This window comes from Lissotriton helveticus, chromosome 5_1 (assembly GCF_964261635.1).
Source record: "Lissotriton helveticus chromosome 5_1, aLisHel1.1, whole genome shotgun sequence".
Classification (NCBI taxonomy): Eukaryota; Metazoa; Chordata; class Amphibia; order Caudata; family Salamandridae; genus Lissotriton; species Lissotriton helveticus.
The window spans coordinates 616,366,522-616,389,590 of NC_136065.1; the positions used below are offsets into that span (position 1 = coordinate 616,366,522).

Consider the following 23,069-nt stretch of genomic DNA (forward strand, 5'->3'; position numbering starts at 1 on the left):
CCTGCAGGACATTATTTTGACACGCACTGTGTTGTTATGGGCTCAGTGAAGGAAGTGTCATTATTCAGAGTTCGCGACAATGACTTTTACTTGCTTTTTCTACACCAAACTGTCTGTCTTCCTCGCCCACACCTCCGCTTTAAGTTGCCTAACTAATCCAGGACATGAACACTGTATTAAATTCTAAAACATAAAGCATGGTGGGAAATTCTGATGTTTGTCTAAGCTCCCCGTGAGTAATATGGCCGTCAGATACCAGCACAGGGCTGAAGGAGCACATTTTATGCAACACAGTTCATCTCAAAGAAGGTGCCACAGTGCCTTCGTTGCGTCCAATAAGTCATTTCCTAACCTTCCAGCTCCCTCATTCCAAAAACACTGGATTGGGAAAACCGGTTAGCTATTATGTCTAATGTATGTATATGCACTTTGTAAGTCATGGCTTCGTCTTTTCCATCTCAACTTCTGAATATTGAACATCAGTGGAATCTAGTAAAATCGTGATTCTCACTCCATACCTTTGGTACTCTAAAAACCTAGTGTTCCGTTTGGGAATTGTTCTGAGAGTTTCTAGAGATGCAATTTGATTGTTGTAGCTTCTTCACAGAGTTTATTTAATTTATAGATTTGTGCTACGAGGCTCAGACTTCGAGGGCATCCTTCTACATGTGTTGGTTCCGTCCAGTCTGCTACGTATGCTAATGAAAGGACATTGTGTAAACCAACCGGGAATGTACTTAAAATGTCTTCAGAATCGATGAATGCAAGCTGTGCTTTTTGAAAAAAATGCAGTGCAATCTTTTGCATATGGAGTCAGTGGCTCCAGAGACCAGAAGCTTGAATCCCGGGGACTTTAAGTGGCTGCTCTGTCATGAATCAGCAGGGCAGAGTGACCATTTAAGTAGTTGATGGCCACTGGGGGCAGTGACCAGTTAAGTAGCTGATGGTCACTGGGGGCAGTCTGTCGGGCCTCTGCCGAGGAGTGCTTTCTAACTTCTTCCCAGGATTTTTGGGCCTCATGTACAACGAATACATTCCGTAAAAGGGGTCGGAATTTCCACGCCGATTTCTACCGAATGCGTTTTTATTTTGCGAACTGGCCTGTGCTATAATAGGTCAGTTCACAAAATACAGAATCACAGTGGGTCGCAATTCGATTTGTTTTTTAAATATTAATGTGGTAGGTCGCAAATTGACACCCATAACGATTGGATACAATCACAGTATTAGTGGCCTGCTGAGGTCAGCAGACCACCATGTGTGTGATTGGTTTTAAATAAAACATTTTTTTTAATGTAGCCTGTTTTCCTAAAAGGACAAAGGCATGCGTTAAATAATGAAAATTGTGCAACTTTTTATTAATATTAAGTAAGCAGTGGTCCATAGGATCACTGCATAATCTAAAACAAAAATTCACTAGTCACAAAGTGTACAGGAACCTTCTGAGAATCGGTTACCACCTAATTTGAGTTGGTGCTAAAATATTAATGTTTTTGACCTGATATTGGATCCAAAACATAAATACATACCTCAAATAATTAGTATTTGGAAGGAACGCCCATAAACCCCCTTTCCTAATAGTGATTCCTTAATATTTCCTAACTTCATTTAACAACACGGAAAGGGTTTAGTGCATTCAAAAAAGTGGATTTGCAGTTCAGATTTACCGAATTGAAGGCTCTGCAACTATTAAAACACTTTGTACATGATGCCCTTTGTTTTGAATGGACTTTAACCGCATGCGCGCTGGTGGTTTTCCCGCTGCGCGCTGCGTTTTTTTTAAAACCGCATTACATGACGAGCTCAGCTCGTCATGAGCGCAGAAGGGGTTAAGAACTCAGGAGCTGACATCCCAGTAATGTTCTGTTGGCAGCATGATAATTTCATATTTTATTTATTGATCACTGGGCAGTCGGGACTTAGAATGATGACCTAAGAATTGTAATGGTGCTGGACATTCTTCAGCAGGAGCTAGAAATCGCTCATCACTCATGCCAAACGTGTTTCTCCTCCGTTCTCTCTTGCCCCCTTTTAAATCAGGTTCCCCTTATCGTCTACATTTCCAGATATTCCCTTCCTATTTCTGGTATCTTTCCTTATTAGCAACCGGAATGTTTGACCAGACTATTTCATGCCGCAGTTCAGACACCTAATTTCAGACATTTTGCGAATGGGGTACTTCCTCCATTCACTTCTTGTTTCAGCCCAGTGAGGATTCATTTCTCACCCAAAACTATTGTCCGTTTGGATGCCTCCTTCCCGCTCCCCTCGAGTGCTTGCATTGATCTTAATGAGGAACTTTCACCTTCTTCAGGTGCTCTCCAGCTTGTTTCCTCCAGTGTGTCTCGCCCTAATGTGCTAAAGTGTACTAACTTGCTAAAGATGCATGCCTTATCGCATCAAACCCAGACATACTGGCTTTGCCAGTGCTTGTTTTGATTCCCTCATCTATCATATTCATCTCACGTTAAGGCTCTTGTGCAATGTATACTTTTAAAGGACGCCCAGCACACCACTGCACTTTGATGCTCAACTTCAGCTGCAGTTTCTAATAATTCAGTTGTTCAACTTGCAACTGCTCTGCAATCATAGCAATATTCACTGACACATTATCTTAGATCTCAATGTCAGTCATGCAAGTGTGAAAGTGCCAGGCCTATTGGGATTTAAATGTGTATTTTAAATATTTATTTATGTAGCACATGCCCCCAGAAAATGGCCGACCCTAAATCCATATGGGTTACAAAATACTCCTATATCTAGAAATCATTAGACTTAAGCTTTGCAGACTTGTACAAGTATTTATTTGATTAATAAAACCTCCCATCTTCTGTGGCATATGACTCCGATTTCCCCATTGGTTACGTGTGAGGAATATCCCATAATATAAAATCTGCTTGCCTATAGTTGGTAATTTGTGAAATTCCACAACAGGCTTTTTCTCCTTTTGACATGACTTTTTTCACGTTAAGGCTTCCCTTCACCACTTCAGGTTAAACATGGATGTTCTATAAACATTTGCTGCACCGCATTCTTTATTCTTATATATCACATGTCACATATTGCACAACTCATGACATGCTAAATGGCATCATTTTAAAAACTAAACACTAGTACATAGGAACAGTGGGTTTAATCTGTATATTTTTAATTGGATATACTTCTGACAATTATCATTTTATATTTCACAATATTTATTAGAAAATATATTAAACATAATTTCATATTCACCACATCGTTCAGCATTGAGCACATATATGGAGGGTGTTCACGGTTTAAAAAGGGGGTAACCCCAGAAACAGCTATGCAGGCATTTTGATAGCTGCTGAATACCAGTAAAAGGAGGGTCACATTCACCCAATGAGGGTGATCTAACAAGATATGCTTTGTGTCCTGCATGTTGTGAAATGGTATGCCCATTACCACCTGAGTAGTGATAGAAAATTGGTCCTAGGTGTAACTTGTTGAAGCACGTGCAGTCCACAAAGCCTATAGCACCCTGTCACATTCATTTAATGGTGTCGTCAGCGATATCTTCAATGATGTCATTTAACATATCCTGAGTGATGTAATATGTGAGGTCATAAGCAGTGTATGGAGGTTGCAAGTTATTGTTAGCTCAGTAAACTAGAATTGGCGAATGGTAGTATTTGTTTGGTTTTAAAGGTCAGTTTTCAACACCTAACTAACATAATTTTTCAACTTTCTTTTTTTTCTAGTGTTTTTTTTTCTTTTTAGTGTAAGCTAAGATATTATTATGATACCCAACTATAACATCACTTTAACCTTTATTTTTTCAGTGAATTACTTTTTTTTAACTATAAAATAAGATCTTATTACCATACCTATTTATAATATCACTTTGACCTTTTTTGGGGGGGAATTTCTGTTTTTCTTAATTATATTCAGCTGACACCCTGCAGTGCACAGCCTTTGGCCGTCTACAGTCCTACAGTCAGGTGGTGAAGACAGAGCCTGACCACATCAAGACCCCCCCCCCCACTCCGCTGCTCTACATAAGGCCTTTAACTGTACGCAGCAGAGAGTTGATCGAAGGGTCTGACCCTGCACCCAACCTCACTGCTGCCAGCCAGCTCCCTGCACTTCACACCCTTTGGACCTCTCATTTGAAGTCAGTGGGAGGAGCTTTGAGACTTTCCACTTGCTTAGGCTAGCCTCTCCCCCACCTGTCAGTGCCAATAACATGCAGGTAAGTTCAGTGCCTAGCACTTCCTTGATCTCCTCCTGCAACCCTCTGCTCTCCCTTCACCTTCTCCTTCTCAAGGTGGTGAAGTACAGAACAGTACCGGTCTGTGAGACCACATCATGGGTTTACTGGGATATGTAGAGCGAGAGAAGTGGCTTACTCCTGCATTCTTCTGTGCCATAGCATCGTCTGCAGCGCCTACAGCAGCAGGTCCACCACCAGCTCTGCTCTCTTGTACATGTGCCCAAGCCCTTGTCCCCGCCTCAGACTGCAGTGGAAGCTCATTCAGCAAGCTGAGAAACCCACTGACTTTCCCCACAACAAATATCTGTATCAACATCTTATTTGTGCCTACGTTGGTTCTGAATTTTTATTTGAAACAGTCAACTTGTTTTATCATACTCTCGTTTATGTAGATTGTGCTCATTAGAGATAAAAGAAGGATCATGTATTTAAAACTCTTACTGAGAGGGAGCCCATTAGCCTCGGCTAAAGTGAAGCATTACTTGGAAATGAGTGCTGTACTTCCACAGCATGGACCCTGGGGAGACTTCATAAATAGTAAAAAGGATAAAACAGATAAAATATTAACTCCAGTCCTACTTTTTCTTTATTTAAATGTACACGACCTTTGTGATTTCCTTGCACTTTCCCTTTTACCCGCCAGGATTTTTTTCATTAAAAACAACGTTTTAAAAGATTTGGGGGGCGTGGAATAAGTACAGGGGGGACCTCTGCGACCCACCCTCGGATAATGATAGCTCTAGCTCTGATTCGGAATGAGACTTTAGAACCACGTTATATGTTAGCGGCCCATGTGCTGATTGATATACGTAATTGCTCCTATGTGAATGCTGTAATTCTGCTGGTTTCTGTTGACGTACTACTATGCCGCAACTATATTATGTTTACACATGACACTGTATCGCACTGTTTTAAAAATGCAAATAAACATATTTTCAACAAAAAAAACAACGTTTTGAAAGAACCTGTTGCGGGTGCCACCGTGATGATTCCCTGCATTGGCTAACTGCTTTACAGCACATTCTAAAATGCACCCCTTTTGAGGTGATGGGCTGACCTTCGACTTGAGCTATTACAGCTTAAAAATAGCCTACCTACCTGTTCACATTATATGCAGTATAAAGAGGGCGTCCTCGCTCTGGGATACAGAGCCATAGAAGCAGGGCTTTAAGTAGGATGAAAAAACTGGGGGGGGGGGTCTCTCAAAGGGGCGTGGCCTCTCAAAGGGGCGTGGCCTCTCAAAGGGGCGCGGCTTAAAACGCATAAGCTTAAAACCTGTACTTAGCATAGTGTGCCGCCCGACTTGTATTTTGCTGTTTCTATCATTGCATCCAGATATATGATACATCAAGTAACATCATACCTACAACCAGGGCTCGAGTCGGGGATACACGCAGGTACACGGCGCCCTCCACTCTTTTCACAGGTTGGACGCCGTCCCCCCTGCCAAGAAGCTGGGCCCCACAGAAATATGCTGAACGTGTCCTGCTGTCATTTTCAGACACCGGGACACGTTCAGCACGTGACATCATGAGGTCATTTGCATATTGTAAGTCCCCCCACTTCTTTTTATTGGACTTGTGCCCTGCCTACAACACGTCAGGACTATTGGCTTTATCAATGGTTGTTAGTTCCATAAAATAAAGATAAATAAGTTGCATGGCTTGTATATTATATTGAAAAAGTTTCCACTGAAAGCCCTGGTGACACCATGACAATGTTGCTGCTCCTGAGTTTCAAAAAGAGAAGGGAAATCCAGAGAGAAACTGACTCTCTTTAAAGAATTTCCCTTCCCCTACTACGCTCACCTGGCATGACGTCATGCCGTAACTTCTCCACTAGTGAGAAGTGAGCAGTGTGAGCACGCGCACATGATATGCCTGCTGTCACTGCAGTCCGGAAAAAATGGACCCATGTGCCAGGGCACAAAACAGAGCCCGATAGAGACCCGTTTCGAAGCCTCCTTTAAAAAACTGACGGTGCTCAGACCCGGTGAGACCCGGCCCACTTAAAGCCCTGCATTGAAGTGTCAGTCGAGAAATACATTTTGTCAATATGACGGCTCCCTGCTTGAGAGAGCCAATAACTTCCTCCACAGGGCTTCAAGTGAAGTAAAAAAAAAAACACAAGGGAGGTTGCACGGATCGTGACTTCTCATACGAAAAAAATACATTGAAGACACGAGATCCTTCAGTCAAGATCAATGTTTGTGCCGCATTTCATTTATCGCCAGAAATGGTTAATTCCAGATAATTTGCTAAACAGCTTTATTTTAGTGTGGAGCAGAGCATCCATGTTTTTTTATTGGAGGACTAGGGCAGTACTTAAAAAATTGAGACTTAAGGTACATAAGGCTTAAGAAATTTGCCTTGATTAGTAGTAATGTGGGTAAGACTAAACTTTCCTCCTTGTGTGGAAGCACTTGGGAGACTTGGAGATCACTAACTGCGTTTCAAGTGGCCTGGGAGATGTGGGGGGTGTGGAACTGAGGAGCAGAACGAGGGCTCCTTGCAGATTGGTGCAGTTTAAAAGGACTTGGCCTCTGTGAAGCGCAGAACTAGAGAGTGCTGTTTCTGTCCTCATTTCATGTGCGGGAACCCACGCACCGCATAAGTCAGCGTGCAAATGTGAAATCTCGAAATAATAATGACTCGAAACTGGGACATTCATCCTCTCGGTGCGCCCGCCAGCCTGAAACCCGCACACAGCAAGGCAGAGGTACAGGAGGCGCACGCTGTGACTATCAGCCTCGTTATGGTTTCCCATAAATAACCCGCCCAATCACTGGAAGTGCACTACGTGGAGTCATTTAGGTGCAACATTCATCGTCATAAAATCCAATGGGAGAAGGCAGGAGAGACTGGTAACCTTTTCATCTTGTGCAAATGGCGGAGGTGTTCATAAAAGCCAGACACAGCAAATAGCAGCCTGTCTGCGCTTGCTGGTGTATCTCTCTCAGGCTCCAGCTGTCTCTGCTTTTTCATACACAATTTCATCCTTACATATAGGACAAAATACCCTCTGCCATACATTATAAGGATATTACGTGTCACCAGTGAGTTCCATGACCATATAGAGGAACAAGGCTGAAGGCCGAGGACCATTAGATGGTCATGGATCTCAGGGCTGTCTGAGAACACAAATCAGCTTTGGCAATTTTATCGGACCCTAGGGGGTGGGGGGTGCAAGTGTGAAGCACTGCTGCTAAACTAAACAGGACCCCAGCACTGCTGCTTTTGTTACTGGGGGCCGATATTGCATCATCACTGTAAAACAGACTTCAGTAACAAAGCCGTCCCCCACCCATCCAGCCTCCCGGGGAAATACCCGATTCTGCTACGGCCAGTCCGGCCCTGATGGATCTCCGAGGTGACTTGGAAGTATCACTATAATGTACGGCGGGGATATTTTATTCCTTGTAATATAGTGTCACAAAGCCTTCCCTCAAACCACTGAAATAATTGGTGTCTTGCTCTTCCAAATAAAAGAGATCGCATGGTTGCAGACATGTCAAAAAGCAGTTCGTAATTTGATGCAAAAAGATTTTGGAATCTGTTTAATGTAAGTCAGATTAAAAGTGATACGGCTCACAATGTGTAGATAAATGCAGAGACATTCTGTTCTTCTGTAATGATGCATCTGGGTCGAGCCCACGCTCTATAAAACAGCAAAATAAATAAATGTGTTCCTATAAATATTTGTTTTCTGTTCATCACTGTTCCTATGAGAAACAAAGTTCAGATGAATGGAAAGTCAGTTTTCACTGCTTTGATTAAACGGTACCTGTAATGACGCTCTGTGGCTTGCTTTTCACATTGACTGCTGGCAAGAAACATTATGACGTAACAATGCAACTGTAATAACGTATTACAGTTGAGCAGCTACATAATTTCTTTATTACTTGCGAATAGAGATGTCACGAGCCGCCTTTAATAATGGATTTAGAGACACATACGAGGGAGTGGGATCCCATGTACTATATTTTAGTACTGATTTTAAAGCAAACAGCCTGCTGACATTGGAGGGTGGGCGGGGGCGATGGGGGAAGCAAGCGGAAAACTGAGAATGGCCAGGAAGGAATGGGGCAGCAAGCTGATTATGGAGGGTAAGTGGGAGCGGCTTGGGAAGCAAGCCAAAAATGGGGGGGGGGGCAAAGAGGTTGGGGCAGCAAGCTAACAACGGAAGGTGGGCAGGAGTAGCTGAGAAAGCAAGCTGATGGGCAGTAAATTGACAACAGAAGGTGGGTGGTAAGTGCTGGGGCAGCAAGCTGACAATGGAGGTTGAGCAGGAATGGCTGGGGCGAGCACATGGAGAACAAAGGGCGGACAGGAGACCATAAGGAAGTACACTGCCAGCAGTGGACGGAGTGGGCAGGGAAATCAAACAGACAGCAGAGGGTGGCCAGGTGGGAATGAGGAAGCAAACCGACAAGGAGAGGTTAGGAAGCAAGAACAGGTGAGCTGGAAGAAGCAATAATCACAACTGAGGGAAGGCAAGAAAGAAGAATATGTAGTTGGGATAAGTACACAAGGGAGACATCTGGAGTGCTTAAACAAAAGGATAAAAGTAGCGCTTTAAAGATGAGCAGTGGAAGGGCGCAAGTCATGTGTTCATTGCTCCTGGGAAGGGCTAAATTAAGAAGAGGAAGGTGTGGTATTCCATGTCTTGATGTCATTTAGAATGACTTGATGTCACTTGGAATGTTTATGCTTGTTCTCTGTATCAGTTGTGGAGAAGACCTACTGAGAGAAACGTCTCTTTCCGCTTGTGGTTGTTAAGCTGTCTTTCTTCTGGAATACATCTATTCTGAACCTAACTTCTGTGTGGTTAACAATTACTACACAATTACTGGCGACGATTGGGAGTACCAAATTCAAGATTCATGGAAGACAGCACTCACACGTTCTTTTATGAGGAGAAATCTACAATCCTTGAACAATTCAAGTAAATCGCATGTTTAGATTGCTATTCATAAAGAACTACAGGAAAGGTTGCCAGCGGTAATACTTTCAAGAATCCGCGACTCCAAAAACGTGAGTTAAAGACTTTTCCTTTCTTTGGATTAACGCTAAAATCATATTGCGATTGTTTCGACCGCATATATCGAGCGGTGCTTGCCGTGTATCATTCGACTCTGACAAAATTCGGGATTATTTGACTAAAGTGAGCGAATGTAAGGAAAAAATCCATATGTTTAAAAGGAACTGTTTATGTTTAAAAGTGGAAGATTACCTCGAGCCTTCACGCTCCGTGTTTAGAATCCGCTCGTTGTCCGAGTTTCTCGAGGTGCATGATGGGAAATCTGACGTCATCACGCACGTCTACTGCCGCCATCTTGGTTAAACTTGAAGTTTTACTAGCGTGAACTGGGGAATCTTCGTGTTACTTGAGGAATAAGAAAAACTTAACGAAGGAACAGGCATATTCGTCTTACATATATCGTTTAGACTTTCTTTTGATTTATTCTGCAGCAAGTCAGTACCTACGGTGATTTGCACACCTATTCAAGACCTTATGTAGGAAATCTCGCGTTGGCAAGTCAATAACTACGGTGATTTGCACACCAATACTGTTATTTTCTTTTAAAATGTACGTTTTTGTAGTATTGTTATTTTAAATTAATTTCACTTCTGTCAATTTTATCACAAAATGTCAAATATAGCTGCACCTCCACATTTCCTTCAAGTTGCCGGCGAACCTAATATAGAATGGGATCTTTGGTATCCCATGTTCATTGCATACGTAGATGTTTTGGAAAAGGATGGTTGTTCTGCCAAAAGGAAATTAGCTCTTTTGAGACACTGTCTTGGGGGTGCTGGGATCAAAGAATTTGACAATTTACCACCTTTAGAGGAAGCTGGTGATTTAAATGTGTTTGACAAAGCCGCAAAACAAATGAAAATTCGTTTTGGTAGAAGAATAAATATAGTGAAGGAAAGGTTCAAAAGGGGGGATGTGTGTGGTATTCCATGTCTTGATGTCATTTAGAATGACTTGATGTCACTTGGAATGTTTATGCTTGTTCTCTGTATCAGTTGTGCAGAAAACCTACTGAGAGAAACGTCTCTTTCCGCTTGTGGTTGTTAAGCTGTCTTTCTTCTGGAATAAATCTATTCTGAACCTAACTTCTGTGTGGTTAACAATTACTACAGAAGGAAAGCCTAAAGTAGCTGACCAATGAGAAGCCAGTAAATGAGAGTGACTATGAAACCAACTAATGGACGGCAAAGATGCTCGCTGTACCCTTACAACATGTCTCACAGCAGACGCTGCACGCGTCATCTTAAGCAAGAACTAAAATGGCAGAAAGTTGGGCACTAAATTGTATTTTGTATTTCACAAGTCTGCCAAGTAGCACTATGACAATGTGGTACCATCAGCCACACTTGGCTTTTAAACCAACTGCATGTTTCATTGTGGGATTTATAGTTTTGCTTTGGGCATTTTCATTATGGATTCAAAACCTCAGATGGCAAAGTGGTGTTGGCTAAAATGTCAGAATTGGCTGAAGGTGTTATACATGTCATGAAGCCACTTCTCAGCTATATTTTAACATTTTACAAAGTATTTAGTTTTAAAACTGCTAGTTTCACACGCACAACCAAATGTTTTATATGTGAAACTCTGCTCACATATTTTGTAAGTGTTCACTCTTTCATTCACATCATGCATTAAAACAAGCATTGGCAATGCAATTTATTTGGTCTTTTGTCTAGTTCACACGATTCATACACTTACAAGGCATGATACAAAATAGTTAGCTAGCACAGTAAAGAATGAGTGAGGGGAGTTAGAGGACTGGTCTATGCTACCTGTAAACAGATGTAAAAATGCATGAAGTACAAAACCCCTTGAATAAACAGGCAAGACCTCTTATGAAATTATCATTCACTTACTCATTTAGGATGTTGAACCCTGGCCCATCGTGCATGGAATACTTCAGCAGCGGGTTCCACATCTAGCACTGCAGAGCATCAAGAGTACTGCTATTCACTGATTGTTACAGTTTTCTACTTGTGGATTCCCTATAGTGGATGAGGTTGCGTCGCTTATGGCCACATTTTTATTTTTCCAGTTGGCAAAACTGTTAGACCTGTATTCAAATTGTGCTGGTGATCTAAACATGTTTTTATTAGCATCTCCCGACCAGAAGATTTAAAACAGGAGGATGAAACCTATTCAAGGTATCCTTTGTTTTTTCATAAGATGGGTGAGTAGCAATGGAGCCGCCTCTTCTTCATAGAACAGATACACTTTAGGCGGAAACACTGCAACCATCCCTTCTTCACGGAAGCAATGCACGCATTTCCCATCACAGGACCCGGACTCATTGGGCAGCAATGGTGCAAACTTGGCTTCCTCGCAGAACAGGTACAGCATGGCAGTAGGAAAGCAAGCTTCCCTCTCTTACAGAAGACAGCAAGTGCAATCTTCCATTCCCCTCAGTTCCAGCTGGGTACACTAGTGCAAGCATTTATCGTACACCGGCAATGTACACTTCAGGCATGGTTGACCTGCAGGCTACAAGTAGATCTCTGGATCGGGTGCTTAAACCGTTGCATGCGTCGGATGGCCCCTGGCCGTCCGATGTCACAGTGGGCATGTGCTGAACCCCGCCCACTCATTAATTCGCCTGCACCATGGCGGAATTCGTGCCGCGGTCAACGGGTTAATTTGCTGAGAGGAATGTATAGAGTGGATTGTGAGTTCTGACACCATTCTCACTCGGCTGATATTCTGTCGTCATCCTGGAAGCCCTGCTGTTGTCACTCCGAGACCTGCTGCTTGTGCGGATTCTTTGGTGTTCCATGTATTGAAAAGTAGCCATTACCTAGTAGGTCATTTCCTTTTTGGAGCATCCCCGCCACAACCCAAGTAACTCTGCTCCAGACAGGGACACGCGCCACTCTTTGAAAAGGATTTGAATGCGTGATCTCATCAGGCACTACTTTGCCACCCAGCCCTGGTGCTGCTCCTGTTCAAAATATTGATTTTAAATATTATAAAATCTCTTAATAGCGTGATAACTGCTGCCTGGCCTCCTGCATGTGCAGACGGGCGAATGGGAAGAGGGGGACGAGTCTGTTTGTTCCTCTCTCCAACACGACCCAGCATAAGGGACCAGAGCAAGGCATAGTAAGTGTCATCAAGGAGTTGCACACACCTCTATCCCCCTGAAGCGATGCACATAGACACCCACTGACACCTGAAAACAGAGCAGGCTCCTTCAACATGTGCAAACCCTCCCATAGAAAATGTCCCACTGACCGAGGACAGAAGTTCATTAACAAACCTGGGTGATTTACTACTTTTCAAAAGTGCACCGAGCGTTTCCACCACTGCAGGTATGTGCTGTACATTCCCAGAGAAGCGACCCGTTTTCTCTTCAGCCTATTTTATTTCAGTGCACCAACAAATTACTAATTTATTTTATGTATGGCTGGTTTTTTGCCTATTTTAGTTAGTCTTCATTTTTTTTTTTTTTTCTTTTTTTTTTTTTTATTAAGTGGCACCTCATTTGGTCACTTAAATGCCCCATTATTTGTTGAGTAACTCCAATATATTTTGCAATGCTCGTTATTTCTAAACTTCACATGGCATGTCAACAAAGAACAGTTTCTTCAACATTTTAGGGTGGACAAAGGTAAGGTTTTGGGTGGATGGGTCAAAGGATAGCTCCATTATTTGGGAAGATGGATAGCGCTGTATGCTAAAGTGTGCGGGGATGAGTGAAGAGGGTGTGGATAACTGGATTAAAGAGTGAGTTTTAAAGAAGCTAGTGTAGATGGTGAATGGGCGGTACTGTTTGGGAGGAATTAAGAGGGGGTAGATGAATGGGCGCAAAGTACGGGGGTGAATGAAGGTGTACCTTGTGGATGATTGCACAGTGTCTGGATGAATGAAGAAGATTTTGATGGATGGAGAGTGGGGATGAAAAAAGAGGGTGTTGATGGTTAAGTGGGTGAATGGATGGATGAAGAGGGGGCTGTAAACAGGTGAGTGGATGGATCTGGGAGTTTAGGAGGATGGATTTTGGTGGACACAAGGGTGGATGGCCAAATCGGTGCTTGGATGAATGATTTTCTCATTGTGGTGCCTAGGTGGATTAATGTGTGGTTGTTAGGATAGATGGATATGAACAATTTCTTGATCTATATTTGCATTCTGAACAATGTTTTGTTTACCTCTCTGCTGAGCGTCTGTATTGCATGAGCTGCAGCTTGCTGTGTTTGCCGGCGGTAAATGGATTCTAGCATAGACATTGATATCAAGAAGCTACTGGTACCCTTAGAAGGCAACAGGAAGATCTATGAGAAACACCATTGGTTTGATAACACTTGGAGGCCTTCAGGCACTCACTGTGCTCTCTAGGCTTCCCTTGGTTCAATCAAAGTGAGCGTCTGAAAAGCCGTGGATCCTATTACATTTGGGACTATGAACTTAAACAGCAGGGAAGGACAAAAAGGATGCAGCAAGGTCGACTAAATAATGCAGCAAAAAAATGCAAATTATGCGGCATAATGCAGCACATCCTGTGAGAGTATCACTTGATTATTTTGTCATTTGTACTCATACTAACACTATCCGGGCAAAATCTTCAGCTCATTATTACTAGTTAAATCCCCAAATACTGTAATAAGGAACAGAAACGTGACTAGTTATCCATTGAGAAGCGTTTTCTGCTTTGTGGCAACTTGTGTAGCTGCATTTTTAGCAACTTTTTATCCGAATGAGCCAGAATCAAATTGTGTTGTTAAAATCAGCAGATTGTCCAGCTATAATGGAATGTGTGGCAAAATCGGAAAATTCATAATTCTGAAGAAAATGTAGAGGCCTCAAAATCACATAATTCAAGTGGCCCTCGTTATACCATGCTTTCCACGTCATTATCAGGGTTGTTTGGCTAGAGCTTCACAAGCCACATAGACCTCTTCCCTTCCCTGTAAGGGCTCTAGTACTCTGCTCAACAGCCTTTTAAGTTTCGTCTGATAAAAAGCTAGGCTTTAGTTGAGATCCTGTCAGCATTTTAAGGCCAGAATACGTTTTAAAAAATCTCAAATATTCAAACAGCAAGTGAAAGACTACCATAGACTGCATTGTGATAAAAAATATTACTTATTGATCTGACGGTCTAGCTCTCTTGAATGTCTTACTGAATTAGAGTGGCAACCTGTTCTCTAATTACATGGACTGTCTGTAAATTGAGCCTAATGTCCACTTTTTCATGGTTGTAGTGCACTGTGCTTTGTATGTTGATACACTATGCCATTTGCGGGAGTACATTACTCAGTGTGTGATGGTGCCCTTTGAAGCAGGTGGCGGCGCATAGTTCTGAGGTTAATGGTGCGGTGTCCTTATACGGCAAAAGAGCAATAGGGATAAAGAACAGGTCATCCCCCACTCATAATCTCATAGACAACATTGGACCTGTGCGCACAGTGAATCTCCTCCTCAGATCCCCACCCAACTAATGTATTGTCTGTTAGGCTGCGGTTAAGATTATACCATCTATACTTTACGGATCTGGGTCACCACTTTAAAACAACATTTAAAATCTCAACTGTTGCGTTGATTCCAACTGATGTCGTCCTCAAGCATTGCCGCCCCACATATGAAGGGCATACTTCCAGTGAGTGAAAGGGAATAAAAAGAGAAAAATATAGAAAAATGTGTGAGTGGGTTGGTGGTGCCTCACGGGAGTAACACAATGGGGGTAAGCAGGAAGGTACTCGCCTGCTACCTTAGGATCTCATCATCAGCAACCACCAAACCCGATCATAAATTGTGATGTGTGAAAACGATAGAAAAGAAAGTGAACACTGGTGCTAGGATGGCAAACACTGCCTGTACATTGGTGAAAGATCCAATGTACCGCAGGATCAACCCCACAATACGGACTACGGGCCTGGGCCATGGCACCGCATGTCCCAATTAAAACCGAGCTGACCACACTGGCTATTAGACTTTTATTCAGTGCTGTGTCTCTGCTCCTTTAAAAGCCAACATGTTTCATTGCCTCAGGAAAACTCACGGCAACTTCTTCAGGGCGTGGGTCTGTCACTCCACCCTGCACCAATTATTTTTTGTTTTAGTGTTCCTGTAGGAGACAAAAGTGAAAATAGAGATCAATCCCCTTCCGGGCATACCTGTACCCTCATGGAGTATGTGCTTAGTCACTGTCTCACTAGCTATTGTGTAAACTGCCACCGTCAGTCGTGACCTTGTTGGTGTGTAGTGTCGTCTCAGCACCTCGGTGCGGTGTGCCTCCGGTTATAATTGCATTGTGCAGTGGGTGGTTAGGCACTGTTCTGTGAGTGATTGTGCCCTGTGCTATGTGTGGTGGTGAACTATGCTGTTGGTGGAGCTGCACCATTCAGTGGCTAATGGTGAACTGTCCAGGGTATGTGGTGATCCATTGTTTGGCACCTTTCTCACATGCTGATCGAGGATTGTATGTGTGGTATGTTTCAAAATGCTGTCTGTGCTCCTTTTCTGTCTCTCATTCATGTGTTTAGGTTTGATGGTGTAATATAGTTCTTTAATCATTCTAGGTGAACATAGTGTGTGCTACACTTAAGCAAAGGGCTTTGGTACACTGGCATAGCCTATTCCTTCAAATCTTTTGTAACCACTTACTCGACGTTTATCTCAATCTCTGGACTATTACAACCCTTGAGCGGGAAATCCACGTTTATCTATAGAGCGCTGCTTCTGATACTGGTATTTAGCATAAAAGGGGTGAACTGTGAGGTATTTTCCCCTTCTTTGGGTGTCAAATATTGCCAATATTTTCAAGTTCTTAATCTATAAATAATCCCAGTTACATATGATGCTCAATATTGCTTGTGTCTGCAATATATTTACTTACTGTTTATACTGCCGCTTGACTTACACAAATGTCTGTAAAACTGACCTTATTTCCAGAATCTTTGTCCTGAATTCTTACCCTCTTTCCTGAATTTGTATAGTCCCCTCCCAGAATTTGCCATAGACTATTACAATTTCATTGTTGCTCTGTCGTACATTGCTAGTAGCTAAATATCTGTGCTAAAATTGTGCACCTATTTTTAGGAGTGTAATGGACTTTGTTTTGCTAGGTTTAATTATGTATGTGTGTACGAATATTGTATTTATTTAGCTCAAACCTAGCCAAAAGGCAGAAGACAGGGTCAAAGATGGGCATAACAGCAAAAAAAATAAAGGACACCACAAAAAACAATTTGCTTTAGCTGAGGGCAGGCAGCATTTGAGCATCAAAAGGGTTTGGGGTCCGGGGCCTTGTTTTAAAAGTAGCCCCTCTCCGCTACAGCCGGCCCTGCTTCTGACCGGTCACTCAGCAGTGCAAACCTGCCCAGGTCATCGCTGAGGGCCTGACATGAACTCTCACAATTATTTTGATAGTGTTTTTTTCTGCTGCTAGTTGGCCGGTGCCCCATAAGTTGATTTCTGACCATAAGCATTTGAGGTGGTTTTGTTGGAGAAAATGTTGGGCTGTGAAGGTACTTGTTGATGTGGAAACATTTTTAATTAGCAGAGATTGTTCAACCCCAAAATAGCCGAAAGAAGGAGCAGACATTCACTTAGGCCAGAGTACAGTCGCATGAACAAGGTCATAGCAAAGGTTGGTTTGCATTGTGAACAGTGCGCTGATCCGTGCTGCCTTCGTCATGGTTTTAAATGCAGGTTGAGCGAGTTCATGGAGTGAGGTGACATTAGTGTATACGGGGTATTTGGAAAAGAAATAGAAATTACTTTATTGTTCTGTGGTGGTTCTGAATATGATGACATGTGAGATCAGGTAGTGATAATTGCAATCCTCTTTTATAATAAGGTTATCGCCTACAATGATCAGCAGTACTTAATCCGCATAGTGATTGTACTTGGAAAATGCGTACACTCGAAGGACTCCATATTCTTACTAGGTAGATGAGGCCCTAACTGCAGGTTTGTTAGTATCGCAGGTATCCAATAAAATGTGGATAACTTCTTGCGTTTGTGTTGGGAAGGGTCCAACGCCCAAGCGATGTGAGGGCGCAACAGTTAATCTTGAAAGAAAGGAAAAATTACATCTCAACATATTCCGCTTCAAGTAGATAACAGGTATATGATGAGAGAGAATGTGTGTGTGTTGCAGGGTGGCCCGTTTGTTTGCACTTGCAGACTCAGTGCTTTAAATGGGCAGGTGCTGTCCGGTACTGAGTACCTGCACTTATTTATTTTAGAAACAGACGTACCTACTTCTCACCATTGCTGCAAAACGTTTAATGGGAGAGTGCCGGCACTTCCCAGGAACAAACAGGTACTCTGAACAGGAGTACCAGCACTTATGTATTTCCATTTAACGCACCGTGCATCTACTTAATAATTCTACATGCCTAAAATTATAATTCTACATGCCTAAAATTACGTGTCCCTTTTGGGAAAGATTTGAAGCTGTTGGTCCAATCGCGAGCACCACAGTGTGTGAATGTTACGTCATGTCTTCCGAGGAGTTGCTGCAGGTGGTTATATATAGTGTGTTTGTTCATCATGCGTTATGCAGACATATAACGTTCTTCTCCTCTCGTTTCAGGGGACCATCAGTGTGGGCGTGGATGCCACCGAGCTCTTTGACCGGTACGATGAGGACTTCGAAGACGCGCCCGGGAGCACCTTCCCTCACATTGAAATCAACCGCATGCACATCGCCCAGTCAATTGAGGTACAGTAATGTTGAATAAAGCAAACACAAGGAGATGATGGACGGGGCGCTGAAACTTTTCAGACACTCTCCCCCAGTCACAGATCAGGGTTGAATCCATCATCGTTCTTTAGCTCACTTCATCACCCCAGTTCAGACACAGCTATATGCAAATCAGTCTTGACCCTGTGCCTCATGGGACAGTCCAGCCCGAACTGCCAAGCCATGTCTTTACTGGACCGGAAACGAGCGTCCTGGGACCGGTTTCGGGCTAACAACCCTCATCAGCCAGGCTAGCTTGAATCCAGTGGCAAAGTGAGCAAGGGACCCACGTCTGGGCATACCCTGCCAACTTTGGGCGAACAAAGCAAACACAAGACCATCATCTCCTTGTGTTTGCTTTGTTCGCCCTAAGTTGGTAGGGTATGCCCAGACGTGGGTGCCTTGCTCACTTTGCCACTGGATTCCAGCTAGCCTGGCTGATGAGGGCTGTTAGCCTGAAACCGGTCCCAGGATGCTTATTTCCGATCCAGTGAAGACATGGCTTAGCAGTTCGGACGGACTGTTTCCCATGAGGCACAGGGTCAAGACTGATTTGCATATACCTGTGTCTGAACTGGGGTGGCGAAGTGAGCTAAAGAATGATGATGGATTCAACCCAGATCTGTGACTGGGGGTGAGCGTTTAAAAAGTTTCAGCACTCCGTCCATTATCTCCTTGTGTTTGTACAGTAACGTCGCCGCCTGTTACCCAGCGTGCCTCGCGCCGGCTCCGAATTAGCAACGCAAACCAGCGCGGCTTAACTTCAGAATGAAGTGCCGCTCAACTTTTATTTATTCCCTCATCTTTATGTATGGAGGGCTACAATTACCAACTTTTTAAAAGATTAATTTCCACCTGGGAATGTTTGTGCAGTAGCTCATACATTTTGAGTTAAAAACACATCTGCCTTTTGGCTCCTCTGTCAGGGCATCTAAATCTTCGCAGCAAGTTAGTCATGATGCAAAATGTCTTCCGCAGTCACCACGCCGTGGCTCTGTGCACGTGCCCTGATTTTTCAAGGACGGTGCTCGGGTATTTGTCAGGAGAGGTTAAAACCAGCAGAAGCGCCCACTCGGCTCTGATCGGAGATTTTGCAGCTTTTTCAGGGTCCGACAGTCCGAATGACAGATAAGGGACTCAACCTGACGGTTCACGCCGCCTGGGTGACTCCTCGACACAGTACATTGATTAAATGAGTGGAAACATTTATCTAGTGCCTAAAGAGAGCCTCTCGAGGCATCAAAACAATTTCTTACAAATTCAGAACCAAACCACCTACCGCCAGGGTACAAAATATCCCTTGAGAGTCCTCATCCTATATGACTTGAAATCGTTTCCTGCCTAGTCTTTGAGGCTTGTTTCTTTCAGTGTCTTTTAAAGAAGGCTCCTTAAAACAAACTCTGACAGGACATACTTTGCACTGTGTTTCCGGCGTCACTCACAGTTTCGGCCTACCATCGTTGTGACTTCTTTACTGATGGGTATCATTACCTCCGCCATTTCATTTTTATTTTTTCTTTGACTCCTAAGCCAAGAAAAGTAAATTCGTATAAATAAACATTAGACCAATTTACACAGGCCTGAAGAAAGTAATTACTGTTAAAAAGGTTAAAATATCGGTTAGCATCACAATAGATGGAAAATAATATACATTTAAAAAAATGCTTTACATTTACTGCTAAATCACCATTTGTCATTTGAGTACCAAATGAAGGGGAATACAGTGCTCGCTTCCTGTTCGCTTTGCCCGTTTAGCTTTTTCCATTTCTGTAATTCCATTCTTTTCGATGTATTTAAAAAATACATTTCAAAGGTTATGGATGAGGGCTGGCTGTTTCTTTTTGATGAAGTACCTTCTGTTGCATTACTGTAATTAATATACAGAAATACATTGTAATATTTTCATGACTTTACGATTAGGGTTTGGTTTCTCGATTTAGCATTTTGTTATAATGTACATGGGATTAGTTTTAGCTTTACCATCAAGGTTACATTTAAATTTGGGTTAGCTATATGGTTTAACAGTAACCTTTGAGACTGGTGGTATGATTAGGGTTAGTAATGATATACATATTGAATAATTGTGGTCCAAGTAACTGGCGTTTCTTGTTCGGGTTTAGGGGCTGCAGTGATGGCTTGTTGTATAAAAAGTGTCTAAAAAATGGTGCCCAAAGTAATTACATTTATCTCTGCTCCTTCATTCATCTCCTCCAGCAAGACAAACCTCTTAAAAAAATATCAAAATATCCTTCCTTTCCCATTTCCTTTTCCCTTCCCTTTCCTTTTCCCTTCCTTTCCTTCCATGTGATCCCATGGGAACCTTCTATTCCATGTAAATACCTCTTATCAAGCTGTCTGATGTAATGACGCCACTAAAATCTCGGCGGCCATGCAAGCCCATATTGAATGGGTGGAGATACTTGGAATGTCACCTCGTTTTGGGGAGGTGAGTTGTTTGATCGTGTTTGTTGCCCTTTAGACCACATCTTTGCTTACGGTATTTCTTACTATCCTACATCAGCGATAGTGCCATTGTACGTCACATTTATTTCTGAAATGAAGACTCATTAATGTGTCGTGAAAACAAAATCTAGCAGTGCTGTTGTCTTCACTTCCACTCAAAGGTATAGGAGTTGCCCTTATCCACATGTCGTTTAATCATTTTTGGGGAGAATGATAATTTGATGGAAATGCTGGTGTTCACCTATCAAGGAATTGTCTTTACCATGAGAAAAGAATGTTCTAGGAATACGGAACACATACCACTTAGCTTGATCAATCCCATTGCAAGTATTTTAACTTCAAAGTTTATTATGCAGCAGCGTGGCTGAAGGAAGTGTTTGTCTTTAAGGGAAGCCAAGTAGTGCCTTCTCTGTATTGATGAGACGTCTAATCACTATGAAAGCATTGTAGTCAGGCAAAGGCAGTATGTAGCTTTTATATTCTGGATCCTAGGGCTCAAGGAATCTGCAAATCATTGCACTCATAGCTAGTCTAGAAAACTGGTAAAACTTTTAAGGTTAAGAGAAAAAACTTATTTAAAAAGTAATCTGTCAAAAGAGAATTGATCAAAATACTGTGGAACTACGCAAAACTAGGTGCATGGCACATAATGTGTACTTAAAATATGGTAATATCATGATTGTCAAAAAGGTACAAACAGAATAAAAGGAAACCGAGAGAAGAATCTCCGGTACTGCATAGAAATGGGGAGTGTGAAGTTCCTTTTCTCTTTCCCGAGAAGGTGCATGGCTTGTGGAGGAGCAGAAGGTGGAAGAAGGGGAACTGGAGAGGTGCAGTGAGTGGAAAAATGGCCAATCACAAAAGTGGGAGGGAGCACAATGCTGGGTTTACCAGTACACAATTCGCCCAAATACATTGTGGTAAATGCAGTGCATGATAACACTCGCTTCATTTGATAGTCTTTAGAATTCACCATTGTTGGTGCAGCCGGTGCTGTGTATCTTTAGACATGTTTCAGGATATTTGCTCTTCAGCATAGAGTAACAAGTTAAATATAGGGGTGCTGTCAGTGTCAGTCAGTCAAAATACTTTATTTCGATAAATCAATATCATAAAAAGACAATAGCACTATACAATATTCACATAATCTAAAATACATAATTAATACAGGATAAAATCATGATTAATTTACACAATCCAAAAATACTTACAACCAAGTATGAAAATATTGTCCTTTAAAAATACATTTAAAATACATTAAAATACGATAAAAAGAGGTCAGTTAAGTAGGACTACATTTTCCTGTACATTTTACAGTCTCACATAGCAATTTCATTTAGTAAACATTCCCTATAATATAAACAGTATATACTTTCATCCACTATAGAACCATGTTATGAAGGTTATGGGTCATCTTCCTTTTCTTAATCCTTGCAGCCCCCACAAGGAAGTTAGCAACATGAAACATAATCCTGGGGGTCTGCAATAACTGTAAAAACAGGAGAGCTGGCTCTACCTGAATAAACCATGCCTCCTTTAAAATGGGGATCAAATATTTCGTCCTTAGTGCCGTGTAGTGACCATAGAACATCAAAAAGTGCATTGTATTCTGGATAGAAAAATTGTCACAGGAACACAGCATTGCGTTATCAGGGGTACTCCAAGTCGGAAAATGACCAAGGTTCAAGTGAATCAAATTAAACCGAAATCGGGTCAAAAGAAATCGGTGATAAGCGTGGTTCACAGTAGTTAGATACAATTCAGGGCCTACTTGGGTGCTCATAATAATGCTAGCCCTCACCGTTGGTTTTTGTAATTCCATTTGTTCCCTCTCCATGCTTAGCAATTCTCCCATCAAACCCTTAATCAAGGCGATGTCCTTTGTTGTTATGGACGCCGGGGAAGAAAAGAGCTCTGGTCTCCCTAGCTTAACGAGACTGTCTTTGATGTATGCTAGCCACAGGATTTTATTTGCTCTATCTAGCTGCAGGCAGTCTTTTAAAATAATGTGGTTAAGAGGGATTTCCTGGTTCAACCAGATCTTCAGCCAAGCTAGAACAGGGGCCATTTTAATTATATCTGAAATATATCCTACTCCTAATTCAGTGCGAACTGTGTAAGATGGAGTGGACTGTGGCACAGAGAGGACAGCTCTTAAAAATGTATTCTCAGTAGTTTGTATACTGTCTGGGGAACTGTATCCCCAAATTGCACTACCATATGTAGCCACTGCAAGGCATTTTGCTTTATAAATTTTCAATAGGGTTGTTATTGGCCTTGCCCCTAATTTTTTTTTGAAAACCCCTGAAGTACATAGGATGATCTGGCAAGTGAGATGTTTCTGTTTTTCAACTGTGGACCCCAGTTGCCTCTCTCATCAAAGGTGATTCCCAGACATGGAAAAGTGGCTACTCTACATAACATGTGAATGTTTTTAAATTCTTATTCTTTTTGCTCCTGCCCATTATCATGATTTGAGACTTCTTTACATTTATCTTTAGGTCCAAAGAACCCATGAAGTTTTCAAAGACATCCAAGAGGTGTTGTTATCCCACACCGGTCCGTGAAAGCAAAACGGCATCATCTGCGTACAGAAGAACCGGCATCCCCAGTTCTCCTATACGCGGGATGTTAAGAGATGCCTCTTTTAAT

At 42.3% G+C, this 23,069-nt stretch overlaps 1 protein-coding gene across 1 annotated transcript in view; it reads left to right on the forward strand.

Moving 5' to 3' along the window:
* DNAJC11 (DnaJ heat shock protein family (Hsp40) member C11) overlaps nt 1–23,069 on the forward strand; it is a 536,755-nt gene that overhangs the window by 358,816 nt on the left and 154,870 nt on the right. The window contains exon 5 of the mRNA XM_078642976.1: nt 17,805–17,933. Within this exon, the coding sequence (XP_078499102.1) occupies nt 17,805–17,933 (129 nt within the window). The remainder of the gene's footprint in view (nt 1–17,804; nt 17,934–23,069) is intronic.